An 18,585-nucleotide genomic window follows, 5' to 3' on the forward strand; every position below is an offset into this window, starting at 1 on the left:
CATTTTTTTGAAGTTCCTTGCATAGCTACAAATGACCAAACATTGAAGGCTTTCCTCTTTGGAGCGGAGGAGGATGCGAGGCGACTTAATAGAGGTTTATAAGATAATGAGGGGGATAGATAGAGTGGACGTTCAGAGACTATTTCCTCGGGTGGATGTAGCTGTTACAAGGGGACATAACTATAAGATTCAGGGTGGGAGATATAGGTGGGATGTCCGAGGTAGGTTCTTTACTCAGAGAGTGGTTAGGGTGTGGAATGGTCTACCTGCTGTGATAGTGGAGTCGGACACTTTAGGAACTTTCAAGCGGTTATTAGATAGGCACGTGGAGCACACCAGAATGACAGGGAGTGGGATAGCTTGATCTTGGTTTCGGACAATGCTCGGCACAACATCGAGGGCCGAAGGGCCTGTTCTATGCTGTACTGTTCTATGTTCCATGGTCATACCTTTGAGCTTGGCTGTTGTGTAAAGGCAAAGAAAGGATTTGGGTACATGTACCTCATTAATCTTCCAAGTGGAGGGATGCAGCATTCTCAATTACAGACAGCAGCCATATCATTAAACAAGACATTAAACAAAAGAGTATTCAGTGTAAATGAAAACATTTTCCATTCTGTTTACAGGCTCCTGTGATGACACGTTCAAGTCGGGCTTATTTGCTCTTTGCACGTTGGATGGTAAGGACCTGTAATTATTTCTAGTTTGGCATTACTGTTAATGATTTTTTGGGTTTAAAAATTTTTTTAAATTTAAAACAAATTTGTAACATTTCCAGAGAGAAAACAGGCCCTATGCAAAGAGCCTTAACACAGTGAAAACAAACAGTGAGAAAGAATAAACATGTTAATAAAGCACTTCCCCTGTCAGCTCTGTTTGCCCTGGCCCCCTACTCTCCCAGGGGCCCCCTGACCTATGCTATCTACGCTGACCCCTGCCCTTGGCGCCTGTCTGTCTCCCACCCAAGCGCCCGGGCCCTCTCCCCACACACCAAGGACCCATTAACCTGATTGTATCTCACCGTGCCCTTTCAAGTCCCTTAACCAGCCCCTAGCCCATTCCCCTCTCCGAGGCCCCGATCTCCCTCCAAAATGTACCAAGCGCAGGGCCCCTCTGCAGGGCCCCTCTCTCTACCCCCCCCCCCCCCCCCCCTTTAGTTCAAGTCCAGCTTCTTCTTTTAATAAAAGTCCACACCTAGTCAGAGCAAATTAGGTTAACAGACCGCCGCCACTGTACAGCACTGAGAAAACTAAGTGCCCGTTAGTTCAAGTCCAGCTTCTTTTCTTTAATAAAAGTCCAAACCTGTTCTGGTGCCTCAAAGTAGTATTGGAGTTCCTCAAACGTAACCCAAAGGTTCGCAGGATAAAGCATTCCAAACCTCACCTTTTTGTAGAGGGCTGCCTTTACCTTGATGAATCCTGCACGCCTCTTGGACAGCTCCGTTCCCAAGTCCTGGTAAATGCGCACCTCGCAGTTCTCCCATCTGCTGCTCCTCTCCGCCTTGGCCCATCACAGCACACGTTCCCTGTCAGCAAGCCGGTGAAAGCGGACCACCAAGGCCCTCGGTCGGTCGCCCGTCCTGTGCTTCCTTGCGGGGGCTCTATGTGCCCCATCCAATTCCAGGGGTCGGGGGAAGGCCTCCGGCCCCATCAGCGCCTCGAGCATACCTTTCACGTATGCACCCACAACCGACCCCTCGCAGCCCTCGGGGAGGCCAGCGATTCTCAAATTCTGCCTCCTGGCTCTGTTCCCCAGCTCTTCAAGCTGCTCCTGCATCCTCCTCTGGCGGGCGTTCAGCTCTTCCACCTCGTGCTCCAGCTCCGCCACCGTGTCCGCCTGGCTGGAGAGCTTCACCTTGACCTCCCTGAGCGCCTTCTCCTGGACCGCCTGCGCCTCGACCATTCGGTCCAACGTGTCCCTCTTCAATTCGGCGGAGCAGTTCTTAAAAAAACTCCATCTGCTGCTCCCTTGGCCAGTGAGCCTCCGCTCCCTGGTCCCTGCCGTCCGCCATGTTTCGCACCTGGCTTGGGTCCCCGCTGCTCCTGCTTCGAGCCCTGCCGCTCCACTTGACCACTCCTGGTCCAGCTGCTCATACCCTGGGGGGGAAGCCTCTTCCCTATCGTCCCCTCAACCAGCCAAGTGATAATATAGGGACTTGTGTGACTCGGGCCACTCCAATAACAGCAGAGATGTTTGCCGGCATCTTGCCGCTGGAAATTGAGAAGCAATGGAGGGTTGTGTCCGGCACCTTCATAAGTCAATGCGACCATTCGGTCGAAGTTGGAAAAGACCTCTGAAACGATAAAAGCACACTTCACAATTGCTCTCTCTCCTTTAATATAGTATCAGCCGTGGAATTCCAATGGCGGCATATAGGGAAAAGTCGCACACTAGGTAGCTCCCACCAAGGTACTTAATTTTTGGCCCTATTTGCCCAGTTTCTGGGGATATGTTTCGCATAAAATCCCATCTGATCAATGGTATAAGGTGCTGACATAAGGTGCGCCGATTAAGGGCATGGAAATGGCTCTTTCGACACACACTGGTTGAAATCTCCCTGATGTGCATGGAAAATAAAGCAGTGAGAGCCAAGGTTGATGAGCTGGAGAACTGCTCTAGGAGGCACAATGTCAGAATCGTGGGGTTGCCGGAAGGAATGGAAGTCGTATCTCCCACAGAATATTTTTCTAAGATGTTCCGAAAGATGTTGAGGGAGGGTGGGCTTGCAATCCCTCCGAGCTGGATCGGACTCTCCGGCAGAAGCCCTGATCTAAAGAACCACCATGGGCTGTTAGTGTATGGTTTCACAGCTTCCATGAGAAGGAACAGGTCCTGAAATGGGCTAAGGAGCATCAGGACTATAAATGGGAGACCACTCCATCAGGGGTTTACCAGGATGTTGGAGCAGAACTGGCAAGGAAGCAGGTGGCGTTTAACAAAGCCAAAGCTGCCCTATGTAAGAGTGGAGTTTGGTTTGGGGTTATGTACCCGACATGGCTCTGAGTGACTTTTGAGACAAAGAATTATTTTGATGCGTCGGAGGATGCCAATGCATTTGTAAAACAATGTGGGCTTGGTTCGAATTGATTGGGTTTTTTGCGAGGTATTTGGTTGTTGGAAGGTGGGTAAGTGGGTGTGGAGAGTTGTTGGGGTTCCTTGTATTTGTATTTCTTTGTTCTTGGGTGGGATGATTGTTTCATATGTTGGGTGTTGGTGGGGGGCTTAATGTTATTCACTGTACTGTGGTTGTGGGGAATATATAGCTCCCAGTTGGAATATGATGTTTGAAGGAGTTTTGTTTTTCTTTGTGTCTTCGGTCTGGGAAATAGTTGTTTTTTACCCCTGTGTGGGGGGCCTGCTAGCCAAAGGGTTTGCTAGCTATTGGGAGTGAAGTGGTGGGGCTAGCTGCAGCTCATTATGCTAGTTTGGATCCTAGTGGTAGATATGTGATAGTCAGTAGGTTTTGGTGGGCACTTTGGTAGTTCTGGTCAATGTCTATGTGCGAAACTGGGTTTATATCGGGTTTGTTAGGAGGTTGTTGGCCTTCATTCCTGACTTGGACTTGCATCAACTCATCTTTGGTGGGGAGGATGGTACTGAAAGAGTGTTCCAGATCCACAGTTGGGGAATCAAGGCCAAGGTCGCTGGCTCCATCAAGGGTAGCTAAGGTATTGTTTGCTTTTATGGAGCAGGTGGTGGGGGCTGATCCATGGCATTTTTTCACCGAAGGGATTTTTTCCCCCCATGTTCATCAGGTTTATTGACAAATTGACTTTTTTCTGGTGAGTAGGTTTTTTTTCTCCTCTGGGTGAAGGGGGCGGGGAATTCGGCTTTTGTGATTTCAGACCATGCTCCACACTTTGTGGACTTAGTCCTAGAGCCAGGTCCCTCTCAGCATCTGCCATGGATGCGGCGTTGTTAGCAGGCAAAATATTTTGTGAACTTATATCCTCCACCATCGAGGAATATATCATGTTTAGCAAGAATTTTTTTTCTTATAAATTTAGAGTACCCAATTATTGCTTTCCAATTGAAGGGCAGTGGCCAATCCACCTAACCTGCACATCTTTGGATTGTGGGGGTGAAACCCACGTAGACACAGGGAGAATGTGCAAACTCCACACGGACAGTGACCCAGAGCCGGGATCGAACCTGGGACCTTGACGCCGTGAGGCAGCAGTGCTAACCACGGCGTCACCCCTGCTGCCCTGGCTACACAAGCTTGACTTCCAATTTTAAATGCTACTCTAATCTTATTAATAACATGTTCCTCACATTCGCGAGTATCACCCAATGAGAAATCAACAAGATGCATCATGACGATGCCTGAAAATTTTCCTTTATGATATCTTTATGAAGTCTTGGTCAATATTTATCCCTCAATCAACATCAGAAAAATAGATCATAGAGTTATTATCACTTGGCTGTTTGTGGGAGCTTGCTGTGCAGCTTTTTGCTGCAATGTTTCCTACATTACAACATTGACTACACTTCAAAGGTACTTCAGTGGCTGCAAGGCTCCTTGACACATCCACTAGTCAACAACAGGCCCTCAATGAAAAGCTGGTGTGTTGATCATAGGCAGAGTATCATCTAGGTCAATGTCTGGTATTCTGACAACAGTTATGATGCCTTCATTCTGAGAGTCTACTTACTGCCCATGCCTCACTAATGTAAAGGAAAGTGCTTTTTGGTTAGTTTTGTTGTTGGTCTACACTCGATTTCTCAACTTGACGTGACAGCTGCGCTCTTGACAATCTTAGTGCTGAGTTCGGCATCAAGGAAGAGGTTGCTGATAATTGTTGATCCAAGGTATTGACGACCTCCAGAGTGAGATTGATGCTAATTGTCAGTCCAAACTCCTTGTAGGCCCAGGAGGACCAGGCCCAGGAGAACCAATCTACAAGCTGTTGCAAGTGAGCTTCGATATGGGATACCAACATGGCGTCCTCAGCAAACAGTCTTGGCGCACACTCTTACCAAGTTAAATAGCTTGCCACTCATTTGAATTGTTGAACACACATTATGATAGCATGGAGAACAATATACCAAAGAGAGTTGGTGCGAGAACTCAACCATGCTTTACCCCACTGCTAATCTTTTTAAAATCTTTATTAGTGTCACAAGTAGGCTTACATTAGCACTGCAATGAAGCTACTGTGAAAATCCCATAGTCGCCACAGTCCGGCGCCCGTTCAGGTACACTGAGGGAGAATTCAGAATGTCCAATTCACCTAACAAGTACGTCTTTCAGGACTTGTGGGAGGAAATTACCCCACTAATGACTGGGGAAATAACAATGTAAAGGGCAAAAAGGGGAGGAATTCCTGAAATGTGTACAAGAGAATTTTCTGTATTGGTATGTTTTCAGTCGAATGAGACAAAAAGCTATGCCGGATCTAGTTTGGGGAATGAAATGGAGCAAGTGAACATGTTTTTGTTTAATTTAATAATCTTTATTGTCACAAGTAGGCTTACATTAACACTGCAATGAAGTTACTGTGAAAAGCTCCTAGTCGCCACATTCCTGCGCCTGTTCGGGTACACTGAGGGAGAATTCAGAATGTCCAAATTATCTAACAGCACATCTTTTGGGACTTGTTGGAGGAAATCGCAGCACCCGGGAGAAACCCACGCAGACACGGAGAATGTGCAGACTCCACACAGTGACCCAAGTGTAAAAAAGCATTTGGGGAGAAAAAGTGATCGCAATCTTTAGGCTTAGTGTAGTTATGGAAAGAAAAATTAAATGTGAAAATACTTGATTTGAGGAGGGCTCGTTTCAGTAGTTTGAAAAATAATTTGGCCGAGATGGATTAGAATCAAAGATTGGCAGGTAAATGAATACTGTATTGGGAGACCTTCAAGATGGAAATGTTCAGGACAAACAGGAAACATTTCTACGGACAGAAAAGAAAGGTTTCCAAAGCTGGAGCTCTCTGGATGACAAAAGATGTAGAGGTTAAAAAGAAAAAGAACGCTCAAGATAAATGTTAGGTTCAGTAGAGATCAACATAAGTAGAACCAAAAAAGGAATTAAGCGGGGCAAGCTTTTAGGGCGGCACGCTGGTGCTGTGATTAGCACTGCTTCCTCACAGCGCCAAGGACCCGGGTTTGATCCTGGCCCCGGGTCACTGTCCATGTGGAGTTTGCACATACTCTCCCTTTCTGTGTAGGTCTCACCCCACAACCCAAAGATGTGTAGGTTAGGTGGATTGGCCATGCTAAATTGTCCCTTAATTGGAAAAAAAGAATTGGGTACTCAAAATTTATAGAAAAAAAGAGGGACAAACTTTTTTTATGAGAACAGGTTAGTGGCAACATAACAGAAAAGCTCATATTATTTTATAAAATCTAAATACTAACAGGGAAGTCAGAATAGGATGGGACTCATTAGGGATGAAAATGATCACCTTGTGGAGGCAGAGGGCACTTTGGACCTGTCTTCATTAAAGAAGAGGATGCAGCCAATATCACAGTAAAAGAGGAAGTAGTGATGAAATAGAATAAGATAAAAATAAATAGAAGGCATTTAAAAGGTTGTCAGCACTCAAAGCAGATAAGTCACCTGAGCCGGGTTGAATGTATCCCATGTTGTTGGGGAACACAAGGGTGGAAGTTGTGGAGGCTCTAACTACAATCATTTTGGACACAGTCCTCCAAACCCAAGAATTGGGAAAGGATAGAGAACAGAGGACTGCAAATGCCGGGTCTCTATTTAAAAAAAAACCAATGAGGATTAGAACACCATTTATGGCACTTTGAATAATATTGGTCAATATATGAATATTGTTATGGGCCAGGGTTTAGAGAACCCCAAAGTGTATCATGGAGTTCAGCTGACCCACAACTTTTAATAGATTGTGGTATGGGGAGCACACGACCCACTCTACAGGTGTGGTACAGCAGAAATGGAAAAGTATTTTTTAAAGCAAAACAATGTTTATTCTATGAACTCAAGTTAACCTTTTTAAAACATACAGTGAACATCTTAGCAACCATCAATTCAAATACAACCCCCAAAGAATACAACACTAAGTAATGCTTAAGCTGTCCTTTTAACATCCAGAAGACTTTAAAAAAAACCTTTAAACAGAAGCACCTTTTAAACAGAAGCACATCAGGTTAAAGTCACTACTGAGAGCAGTTATTAGTTTTAAATCACCAAAGGATCGATTTACAGTCTTTAGAATACAGAGAGAGAGAGAGAGACTAATACCCCTTCTGGCTGTGACTGCAGCTATCCAGCTCTGAAAACAAAACTATAAAACACCCTGCAGCAAACAGCCTAAAACAAAAGTAAAAGCTGACAGACAGCCCAGCTCCACCATTTCTTAAAGATACATTTCTTAAAGGTACTCTCACATGATAATATCAGCATGAGTTTGTGAAGCAAACCCTTCAACCTTGCCCCCCACCTCCCTCCCAAATCTACTGTTTTGCCTTGTCCTATCTTCTCCTGATCCTGAACCCTAATTGTGCCATAGCCATGGCCTCCAATCAAGCCTCTAGATCCAATTATTCACCCTCCACCCAATGTCTGTCCTTGCCCTTTCCAATGCTCTGGAGAACTTCTACCAATGACACCTGAGATCAGACCTGATAGCAGGACAAAGTCACAAGCAATGAGATCCTTCATCATCTGGAGTCAATAGCACAGACCGCTCTCCAGAAATTTCAACTTGGATGAGCAGGCCATATCTCCCACATGGTTGATTATAGAATCCCTGAACAGACCTTCTCATGGCAAACAACATCAAGGTGGTCAGTACAAATGATACAAGTAGACTTTGATAAAGAGCATCTCAAAATTTTGCATTCCAAACCACCTTTCCTGAGAAAATGCTGCAGCTGATTGGTCTCTGTTGAGACACGCACTGAAATTTGGTTCAGCATGTTTAATGGACCACCTACGTCAAACTTAGATCACCTGATGTGCCCACAGGAAGGCCAGAGGTAACGCAACTGCAGAAGTTTCCCCAGCACCAGCAATGGCAACATGAACTGCCAGTTTTGTGGACTTCATTCCTTTCCTTCATTGGACTCTTCAGTCGGAAGAGGACCCACAGAAGATGATGAAATCGCTTGCAGCTTGGACATACTCGAATAACAAGGACTCTACCATTATTGGCCTTTTTGATCCCTCCCTTTCTCCTCTCCTTGGTTGGGTCCTGGGGCCGAATAGTGGACCAGTCTCTCAATCTGGCTGGCCACAGCTGGGAAATGTTCGGGAAAAATGTAAATCAGCTCCAGGCTAAATTATTGCACCCACAGAACTGCACCCCCACTCCCACCAAGCTCTCTACCCACCTCTTGAGATAAAGTCAGGGCCAGAGAGTACATAATAAGCACATTTATAAAATGCTGGACTGATCCCAGCTAAAGGATCGTGTCCAATTCTTTTGTATTTTAGGATGGGTGTCAAGGCCTTTAGAGAGGTCACAGGGCAGATATACACAAGCAACAGCAGCAGTAGTAGACCACTAGATGTGCTAGAATGACACTAAGCAGGAAAGATTTGGTTTTGTGGAGAATCAGGAGTGGTTCTCCATAAGGTAGAGAAATTAATGGGGTGATTCGACAGTGGTAATCTAAATTTTGAACAATAATGAAACTTAATCAAGGGTCTAGTGAGAAAAGCAAATTGAAGGAAATTAGTATTACTAGAGAAATAATGCTGGAGAAATTAATGGGATTGAAAGCTGATAAATCTCCAGCGCCTGATAATGAACATCTTCCAAAATTCTGTTAATTCTGGAACAGTTCCAGCAGATTGAAGGGTGGCAAATATAACCCTGTTATTTAAAAAATTACGGAGGGAGAAAACTGAATCTGTAAAAAATTCATTTTTACAGGATGTGGGCTTTGCTGGCTAGGCCAGCATTTGTTGCTCATCCCTAATTTCCCTTGAGAAATTGGTGGTGAGCTGCTTTCTTGAACCAGTTAGTTTAACATCAGTAATAGGGAAAATGATAGTCTATTATAAAGGATGCAATAAGAGGACACGTGAGAAAATATCAAAGGGATTAGACAAAGTCAACATGGGTTTATGAAAGTGCCATCGTGTTTCACAAATTACCAGGGTTTTTAGAGGATGTAACTAGTAGAATAAATGAGGGTGAACCAGTGGATGTTGGTGTATTTGGATTTTCAGAAAGTTTTTGATAAAGCCCCACATAAGAGGTTAGTGTGCAAATTAAACCACGTAGCATTGGAAGTAATATATTGGCATGGATTGAGAATTGGGACCTCAGCGCCGTGAGGCAGCAGTGCTAACCACTATGCCACTGTGCTGCCCGTCAAATTTCAGTATTTGAAGATTTGCACACTCATTGTTTTTCAAAAAAGCTGAAAGTTTGGATGTGCTGTTTTTAAATGGCCTATAGAAAATAGATTTTAATGATTCAGTTTTACTTTCTTTATAATTTAGCAAATTATAAGGTAGAATTGTTTCAACTTATTTCAGTTCAAGTAATAGGCCTTGAAGCCGTGAAGAACCTTTTTTGTGTGTACAGTTGTGGCTAATTGCTGGTATATTTTTAACTTTTTAAAAAGGCCCTTTTTCCTTTGCATGTCATCCAAAGTCTGCTTGTGTAGCATTGGATAATTAGGATTGTTAGAGCAGCAGGGGCGAGCTCCTTTCTTGGATGACACAGCAGGCTGGAAGCTTATTTTGACATCCTCCTTTACTTCAATGAGTTATTTGGTTTAGCATTTCCTGTCTTCACACAGCACTCTTCTTTTATATGAACGCTAATATTGTGGACTATAATTAATTGCTCAATTTAAGTGTCTCAATTAGCTCAATTACCACTTTTTGTAGTCAGGAGCCAATGGAATAGTAATTATAGAGAGGGTGATGACGTGTTACTCTTTTAAATAGAAGGAAGGATTGTTGTATGATTATCCAGATGATGGACAATGCTGTAATTGGAATATATCCCACTTGTGTCCAGTAATTGCTGCTGTGTATTAGACATGGTTCAAGCGATCAGAGTGAAAATGAAAGGACATGAACATCATACAAGTTATTTAAACGTGATGCTCTGACCTCAATTTGATGATACCCAGACAAATCTGGGTGATTACTTCCATTCTTGTCGTATGTGCTCAATGTTTGAATTCCTGTGTTATAGAATCCAAATGACAGCCTCTACTTCCAACAATTTTGATGTCAGTCAAGTGAATCCAGCAAGACACCTCTGACACCTAATGTTGATGGTGTGAATTTGGTTGATTGCAGGTCAATTCTGAGAATTTAAAAAACTAATTCATAGCAGATCAAATGCAGCTGGATTTCAATGTAATGACAATAATATACGTCAAGCAGCAATATAAAGAGCAAACACATTTTATTTAAAGCATATGACTGTAAAACCTTCCTTCTACTGAGTAAAGTATCATTAACTGAGTCACTTTGCCACATTTAAAAAACAAAAGTTATTTTTACTGTCATTTGGTTGCTACTTGCTCATAGTGTGCATTCCTAGTTTAAATTTACTTTGTAAACATTTCTAGATTTAGTTACCTTGATTTTATAATATTTAAGCGCCTTGTGTGTTCCAAATGGACTGCCTTCTAGTTTGCTAAAAGAAGCAAGGATGGAAGACTTCCGGTGAGCGGTCACGGGAAAGGTGGCCCTCCTCCTGAAAACTTGAAATTAGGAACTTATAGCCCAACAATAGACCGCTAAACCCGGAAAAAAGACCCCAACACCACCACAACGAACAAGGCATGCCAAGCAACAATTTGATGAGCCGAAAGGACGGCAAAAGCAGCAAAGGCCTGGGGAGGAAGATTGAGGAGATAACGAACATACGGGGCGACGAGGAATCAGCCGCACCCGAATGGATGGACCGCCAGAACATTTGTCAGACTACCCCACCGATAGACGAATTGATGGACCTCCTGATGCAGGAGCTCCAATTGCGCAGAGAAATGATAACGAATGTGAAGGCGGCGGTAACGGAGGCACTGGTCCCCTTTCAATAACCGCTGGAAAAAGCAAAGTGGCGACTGGAGACACAGGAGGTGACAATCCGTGAGCTAGAGAAGGCTGCGACCGGCCAGAGCGACCGGATCGCCTCACTAGACACAGAGATGGCAAAGTTGGTTGTGACGCAAGGGATGCTGGAAGGGAAAGGTCAAAGACTAAGAGAACCAGTCAGGCCGTCAAAACCTCCGCATTGTGTGCCTACTGGAGGGTATTGAGGACATGAACATTACATAGTATGTGGCAAGCTTGTTGGAGGGGAAAGCATTCCCAACCCCCCCGCAGCGGACAGAGCCTATGGGTCACTCCGGCCAATGTCGGGGAGCAGCTGCGGGCCATCATCACAAGATTGCATCGGTACCAAGACCGGGGAAATATCCTGAATTGTGGACAGCACACAGTCATGTAGGTGGGCGGGACACTCGATTAGTGTGTATTAGGACATTGGGGCAGACCTGGCCAAGCGCAGAGCAGAATTCAACGCAACCAAAGTGGCCCTATACAAAAGCCAAGGGCGGTTTTTGATTCTGTACTGTGCTAAACTCTGGATGACTTTCCAGGGTAGGGAGTACTACTCTACTGCACCAGCAGAAGTAGACACATTTGTGCACCAACGAATGTGAGTAGGCAGTGACACCGGCAGTGAACCAGAACTTTAGTTTCATAGGTTTGAAAAGAGGAGACTAATTAAGTGGGATAGTTCTGCCTCATCTTCTATCTGACTATGAGTCTCAGGAAGGAGGGGGTGAGTGTGTTAGGATGCAGAAAGGGGTGAGATGGGGGAAAGGGTAGAGGGAGAGAAAAGCAATGGGTGGGGGAAGGTGAAGGTTGCTTGAAGAGGGCACCTACTTGCGGATGAGCACCACACTAGTGGGTGAGCTAGCACAGAGAAGTACGGGTGAGGGGTTCAGCGGCAGAACTCCTGACAGGAAGAGTGTGCCTGGCGGCGGGGGGGAAGAAAACTCTAGATGGAGGGAAAGTAGGGGGGGCAGCGGACCCATGGAGGTTCAGACACCGAGGGGAGAAGGGGTTCTCCTTCTTCTCCCAGGTCCACAGGCTATATACCAGGATCAACTTCTTTGTAGTGGGAAAAGCAGAGCTTCAAGCGGTAGTGTGAGGCAACTTCTTTGTAGTGGGGAAAGCAGTGCTTCCAGGCGTAGTGCAAGCGGAATACTCCGCGACAGTAATCTCCGACCATGCTCCACTCTATGTAGATGTAAGACTGGAGACAGGCCAGGTGCAATCCCCCCCCCCGTCCTTCTTGGTCGATAAGGCGGCTAGGCAACAGCTGGTTGACTCCATACTGGAGATGGATCGTCAGTACTCCTCGGCCTCGACTGTGGAACTACTGGCGGAGGGGAAAAAGCTACAAATGGATTTTGACCTGTTCTCCACTGGGAAAGCAATGCACCAGTTTCGGCAGACATGGGGAACCTTCTATGAACACGGAGACAAAACCTGCCGCCTGCTGGCTCACCGGCTGAGAAAGCAGGCAGTCACAAGGGAAATAGCTCAGGTTAAAGACAAAAGCAGGAGGCTAGTTGCCGCAGCAGAAAAGATCAACAAAGACTTTGCAACTCAGCCCCCGGAGGAGCACTCGAAGATGAAGTAGTTCCTTGACGGACTGGACATGCCAGTCATGGGGGAAGATAAGAGATGGGGCCCCGAAGCACCTTTAGAACTGGGGAAAGTCATGGAGATTATCAACTCCATGTAGGAGGGGATGGCGTGAAGCCAGATGGATTCCCGGTGGACTTGTACAAAGGATTTGTGTCAGCATTAGCCTGGCACTTGCAGGAGATGTTCGCAGACTTGCAAGTAAGGGCACCCTGCCACCAGCACTGTCACAAGCCTCAATATTGCTTATACCCAAAAAAGGGCAAAGACCCGAGTGAGTGCGGGTTCTACAGGTCTATCTCACTACTCAACGTAGATGCAAAGATCCTGGCGAAGGCCTTTGCGAGGCAGTTGGAGAGCTTTGTCATGGTAGGCAGCTAACATTGAGCATTAGGCACCTGCTGAACATGATTATGACCCCCATCCGGGGAGAGAACAGCAGAAGTGATCATCTCCTTAAGCGCAGAAAAGGCCTTCAACAGAGTTGAACAGAAGTACCTCATAGAGGTAGTGGAATGGTTTGGGTTCAGACCAGGGTTCACCACCTGGGTGAAACTACTGTACAGTGCTCCCATGGCGAGTGTACGGACAAGCACCACCAGCTCTAAATACGTCCAGCTGCACAGAGCGATATGGCAGGGATGCCCGCTATTCCTGCTGCTGTTTGCTCTGGCAATCGAGTCGCTGGCGATCGCCCTCAGAATGGTGAACTGGTGGAGAGGTACCCAAACGGGGGGACAGAGAGCACAGAGTTTCACTCTACGTGGATGACATGCTCCTCTACATCTCAAACCCCCCGGACCAGCATGGAAGGATAATGAAACTCCTAAAATAGATTGGGGCTTTGTGTTACAAGCTTAACCTGAGCACAAATTCACAGAAATGTAACAGTGTAGAAAAGGCCCTTCGGCCTATCAAGTCTGCACCGCAGCATGCAAGGCACCTGATCTGCCAATCCTAATCCCATTTCCCAGCACTTGGCCCATAGCCTTGAATGTTAAGACGTGGCAAGTGCTCATCCAGGTACTTTTTAAAGGATGTGAGGCAACCCGCTTCTACCACCCTCCCAGGCAGTGCCTTCCAGACCGTCGCCACCCTCTGGGTAAAAACGTTTTTCCTCAAATCCACCCTGAACCTCCCACCTCTCACCTTGAACTTGTGTCCCCTCGTAACCGACCCCTCAACTAAGGCGAGCAGTTGTTTCCTATCTACACTGTCCATGCCTCTCATAATCTTGTACACCTCAATCAGATCTCCCCACAGTCTTCTCTGCTCTGGCGAAAATAACCTAAGCCTATCCAACCTCTCTTCGTAACTAAAATGTCCCATCCCAGGTACCATCCTGGTGAATCGCCTCTGCACCCGCCCAAGTGCATTCACATCCTTTCTATAATGTGGTGACCAGACCTGCACACAGTACTCCAGCTGTGGCCTCACCAATGTTCTATATAGCTCCAACATGACTTCCTTGCTTTTGTAATCTATGCCATGATTGATAAAGGCAAGTGTACCATATGCCTTTTTCACCACCCTATTAACCTGCCCTTCTGCCCTCAGAGATCTATTTACAAACACGCCAAGGCCCCTTTGTTCCTCAGGACTTCCCAGTGTGGTGCCATTCATATTTCCTTGTCAAATTGCTCCTTCCAAAGTGTAACACCTCACACTTTTCAGAGTTAAATTCCACCTGCCACTTTTCTGCCCATTTGACCATCCCGTCTATATCTTCCTGTAACCCAAGACTCTCAGCCTCACTGTTAACCACCCAGTCTATCTTTGGGTCATCCGCAAACTTACTGATCCTACCCCCTACATAGTCATCTAAGTCATTTATAAAAATTACGAATAATAGGGGACCCAGATATATCACTGGACACTGGCTTCCAGTCACTAAAGCTGCCGTCTGTCATCACCCTCTGTTTCCTGCAGCTCAGCCAGTTTTGAATTCACTTTATCAAGTTCCCCTGTATCCCATGTGCATTCTTTATAAATCTCCCATTTGGGACCTTGTCAAATGCTTTGCAGAAATCCATGTAAACTAAATCAACAGCACTACCCTCATCTACACACCTCACATGCTCAAAAAATCCAATCAAATTTGTTTGGCATGACCTCCCTCTGACAAAGCCATGCTGACTATTCCTGATCAAACCTTGCCTCTCCAAGTAGAGATAGATTCTCTCCTTCAGAATTTTTGCCAATAGTTTCCCTACCACTGACATGACATACTGGTCGATAGTTCCCTGGCTTTTCTCTCCAACATTTCTGAAATAGTGGGATCACATTAGCTGTTCTCCAGTCCTCTGGCAACAGAGAGGAGTCCCGTGGCCAGAGAGGAATTAAAAGTTTATGTTAGAGCCCCTGCAATCACCTCCCTCGCCTCCCACAGCTCCCTGGGACAAAATTCATGAATTATGTCCATAAATTAAGTTTTTAGAAAAAAGTAGAGATAATAAATTAATTAAACACTGTTAACTAAATAATACTGGAATCAACGAACCAAATAAGTAAAGTAGGCTACAAGCCTAAAATATGAACAGGGAATGCAGGAAATACTCAAAGGCCAAACAACCATCTATGGACAGAGAAACAGAGTTAATGGGCAGGATTTTCCCCATCCCTTGGGGGGATTCCCGGAGCAAAGTTGGAGAATCTTGTGTCAGGGTGCCAGCACAAGCTTGCTGTTTGACAGTGGCAACAGCTAACTGGGTTTAATTAAGATCTTGCTTGCAGTTAAATTTGTGACGCTACTAGGATCTGATGGTGGACTGTCCTCCTGAGGCGCACAAGTCTTCCTTTAAATCCCATATCTTTGGAGCCTTGGGTGCCATTTTGAGGAGTGATACTCCCTCCAACTGTAGCAACACTTTTTTTTTTTTGACTCTTTGCAACACTTTAGGATGCTTCCATTTCCAAGCTGTGGCAGTAACAGATCTAATCAAGGGAGTGGAGGGAGGAAAGGTAATACAGTTGATTTGTTCCTATTAGTAAGCACACAGCTTCTACTAGACAACCTCAGGAATGCATCGTGATGACATCATGAAGATGCCATATCTCAATTACCCTACAAGGAGTTGTGAAAAGGTTAGAATGAAAACTCATATATATTAATCTGACACCAACAGAAAAATATTAATTTCTAAGATTGTGAGAATATTTCCTTTTCTCCTGCTTAGCTTGCCAAGGCACCTTTTTTCCTCTAAAGGTTTGATGCGTATCTAATTGGAGTCCTATTCATCAATAAATTGAGTAAAGCTCTATTGTCTCTGCACAGGTACACTGAAGCTGATGGATGGGTCAGATAAACTCCTGTGGTCTGTTCAAGTAGATCACCAGCTCTTTGCCTTGGAAAAATTAGATGTTACAGTGAGTATTACCATGATCGTCATTGAAGATTCTGTATCACCGTGCTTCTAAACTGTTTTATTTTATCATCTAAATATCACAAAATACCAAGCTATTTCTTGAACCTATTCATGTAAATTGAGTTTGTCTGTAAAATGACAAGGCTTCTATAAATCTTAATAATTGAAGTCTATAAATACAATGGCACTAAACAGGTATGTAAGTCTTCAGCATAATGGACAGAAATAACATGCCCAGTATTGGCCTGAAGTACGCTGCCTGCCATATTGGTATAGGCAAAAAAATAGCCATCCAGGCCTGAGTGTGAAAAAGGTGTTATTACTAATGCAATATTGGTTTGGCCTGAGCATCTTCAGGAGAACCAAAAACAGAAAATACTGGACGATCTGAGAAGGTCTGACAGCATCTATGGAGAGAGAAGGCAGCTAATGTTTTGAGTCTGAATGACTCTTTGTCAAAGGTTCGAGTGCTGCCAGACCTGCTGAGATTGTCCAGCATTTACTGTTTTTGTTTCAGATTCCAGCATCCGCAGTAATTTGCTTTTATCGTCAGATGGGTGCATCTTTGGCCTGTCGATTAAGGTCCTAGATCTATTTTTTTTTTAATTAAAAAAAATTTAGAGTACCCAATTCATTTTTTCCAATTAAGAGGCAATTTAGCGTGGCCAATTCACCTAGCTTGCACATTTTTGGGCTGTGGGGGCGAAACCCACGCAAACACTGGGAGAATGTGCAAACTCCACACGGACAGTGACCCAGAGCCGGGATCGAACCTGGGACCTCGGCGCCGTGAGGCAGCAGTGCTAACCCACTGCACTACCGTGCAGCCCTCCCTAGGTCTATTTTAATGCAAACAGGTTGTTCCTCCTGGACCTCACTAGTTTGGATCCCTATGTAAAAGAAATCTTCAGTGTATTGGTGTTTTTTAAAAAAAGGATGGAATTATATGTTAAGGGTGTATTATTTTAACTACAAATTACTTTATTCTCTCATGCAAGAGATATCTTAGCGTGGGATTTTCTGGCCATGCCTACTGCCGGGATTGTCCAGTCCCACTGAAAGTCAATGGAATTTTGACTGGCTCGCCTCATTCCCTGCAGTGTGTCCCGCCACAGCAGGGCTACAAAATCCTGGTCTTTGTCTCTTGTGTATTTTCTCATAAGGTGACTCATTGAGCAGGGAGCCTCTGATCGCAATGGTTACAAACACATGAGGGAGCAGCTTTATTGCCAGCTTTCTTCACAAATCCAGGAGTGGTTTCATGTAAAATAGGGATATGATATGTTAAAACCAGCTTTATTACTAGCACAGTATTAAAATATCTTTAACATCACTCCAGAAAATAGCTTACAATTACCCTTAAACAATGCTAATCAATACAGTGAATACAGGAACCCTTAACTGCAATCTTTATTCCACTTAAACAAAAACAGCTCAGCTATCAATCCACTGTTAAAAAACATGTACCTGTTTTACAGAGAGGTTCTTTGAGAAAGAGAGATTTTTTGACACTGCATTAAAGAAAAGACCTGAATCCTGCCAGAACCATGCAGGAACTGTGGCAGTATTTCTTCAGAAGCTGCTTCAGCATGTTTCAGCTCATCTTCTAACTTCCTGGACTTACCTTTTGAACTGCCTGGAAATAAACTGCCAATCTATCCACAGACATATATTTTAACTGAACTGAGATGCTTGACTTCTGCTCACATCTCCAAATAACACTGCGTTTCTACAAAATGCCTGATACCTTGGCTCCTCCCAGTAATCACATCAAGCTAAAATCTAATTAACTCCACAGGTAATCCCCTTAATCCAAACAAATTCCATTGCTCAAGCTTTTTGCAATGCTTTAATTACACCCCTGGCTCCCAAAATCTTTCAACCCAGGATTCTTAAAAAAAACTACTAACCCAAGCTTTTAACCCTTACTGCATTAAATATCTGTTATACAACATATCTGAAGTTCCTACATTCATCAAAAATGTTTTCCTGCGCAAACTTCCGGTGGCGGCCATGGAGTGAGTGGTGGCAGCTCCGGCTTGAAGGCTTGGATTTGAACTCTTTTTACCCGTAAAGGGGAGAATTTTGATGGGAAAGTATAGCTGAAAGTGTGGAGGAGAGGTTGCCCCCCTGGGAGTGGCATGTCTGCTGGTTATCAGACCCGTCAGAAGAAGGTTAAAGACCTGGCCAAGGAACTGGAAGAGACCTGTGGCGCAGCAACAATTGGACAGATGGCGGAGGGGGAAGGGTCATCGCATGTTGGAAAACCACAGATGGAGCAGCTGATGGCGTTTATCAGAGAGAAGTTCTGCCAACAAATAAATTAGATGCAGGAAGACCGAACGAAGGCCATCGAATGAGCGGTTGCACCCCTGAAAGGCTCGATGGGGAGAATCGAGAAGTGCTAGGAGGCACAGGGGTCGCAGGTCCGGGAGATGGAGAGGGTGATGTCTGACCACAGTGATCTGGTGGTGGCATTGGAGGCGGAGGTGGGGCTTCTGTCCAAAGATATGCAGGTTAGGTGGATTGGCCATGATAGATGGCCCTTGGTGTCCAGAATTGCCCTTAGTGTCGGGTGGGGTTACTGGGTTATGGGGATAGGGTGGAGGT

At 45.0% G+C, this 18,585-nt stretch overlaps 1 protein-coding gene across 2 annotated transcripts in view; it reads left to right on the forward strand.

The window, feature by feature from the left end:
• itfg2 (integrin alpha FG-GAP repeat containing 2) overlaps positions 1 to 18,585 on the forward strand; it is a 156,906-nt gene that overhangs the window by 91,771 nt on the left and 46,550 nt on the right. For both annotated transcript variants that reach the window (XM_072484676.1, XM_072484675.1), the window contains exons 8-9: positions 627 to 680; positions 15,885 to 15,976. In XM_072484676.1, coding sequence (XP_072340777.1) covers positions 627 to 680; positions 15,885 to 15,976 — 146 coding nt within the window. The remainder of the gene's footprint in view (positions 1 to 626; positions 681 to 15,884; positions 15,977 to 18,585) is intronic.

Source organism: Scyliorhinus torazame, chromosome 19, assembly GCF_047496885.1.
Source record: "Scyliorhinus torazame isolate Kashiwa2021f chromosome 19, sScyTor2.1, whole genome shotgun sequence".
Taxonomy (NCBI): Eukaryota; Metazoa; Chordata; class Chondrichthyes; order Carcharhiniformes; family Scyliorhinidae; genus Scyliorhinus; species Scyliorhinus torazame.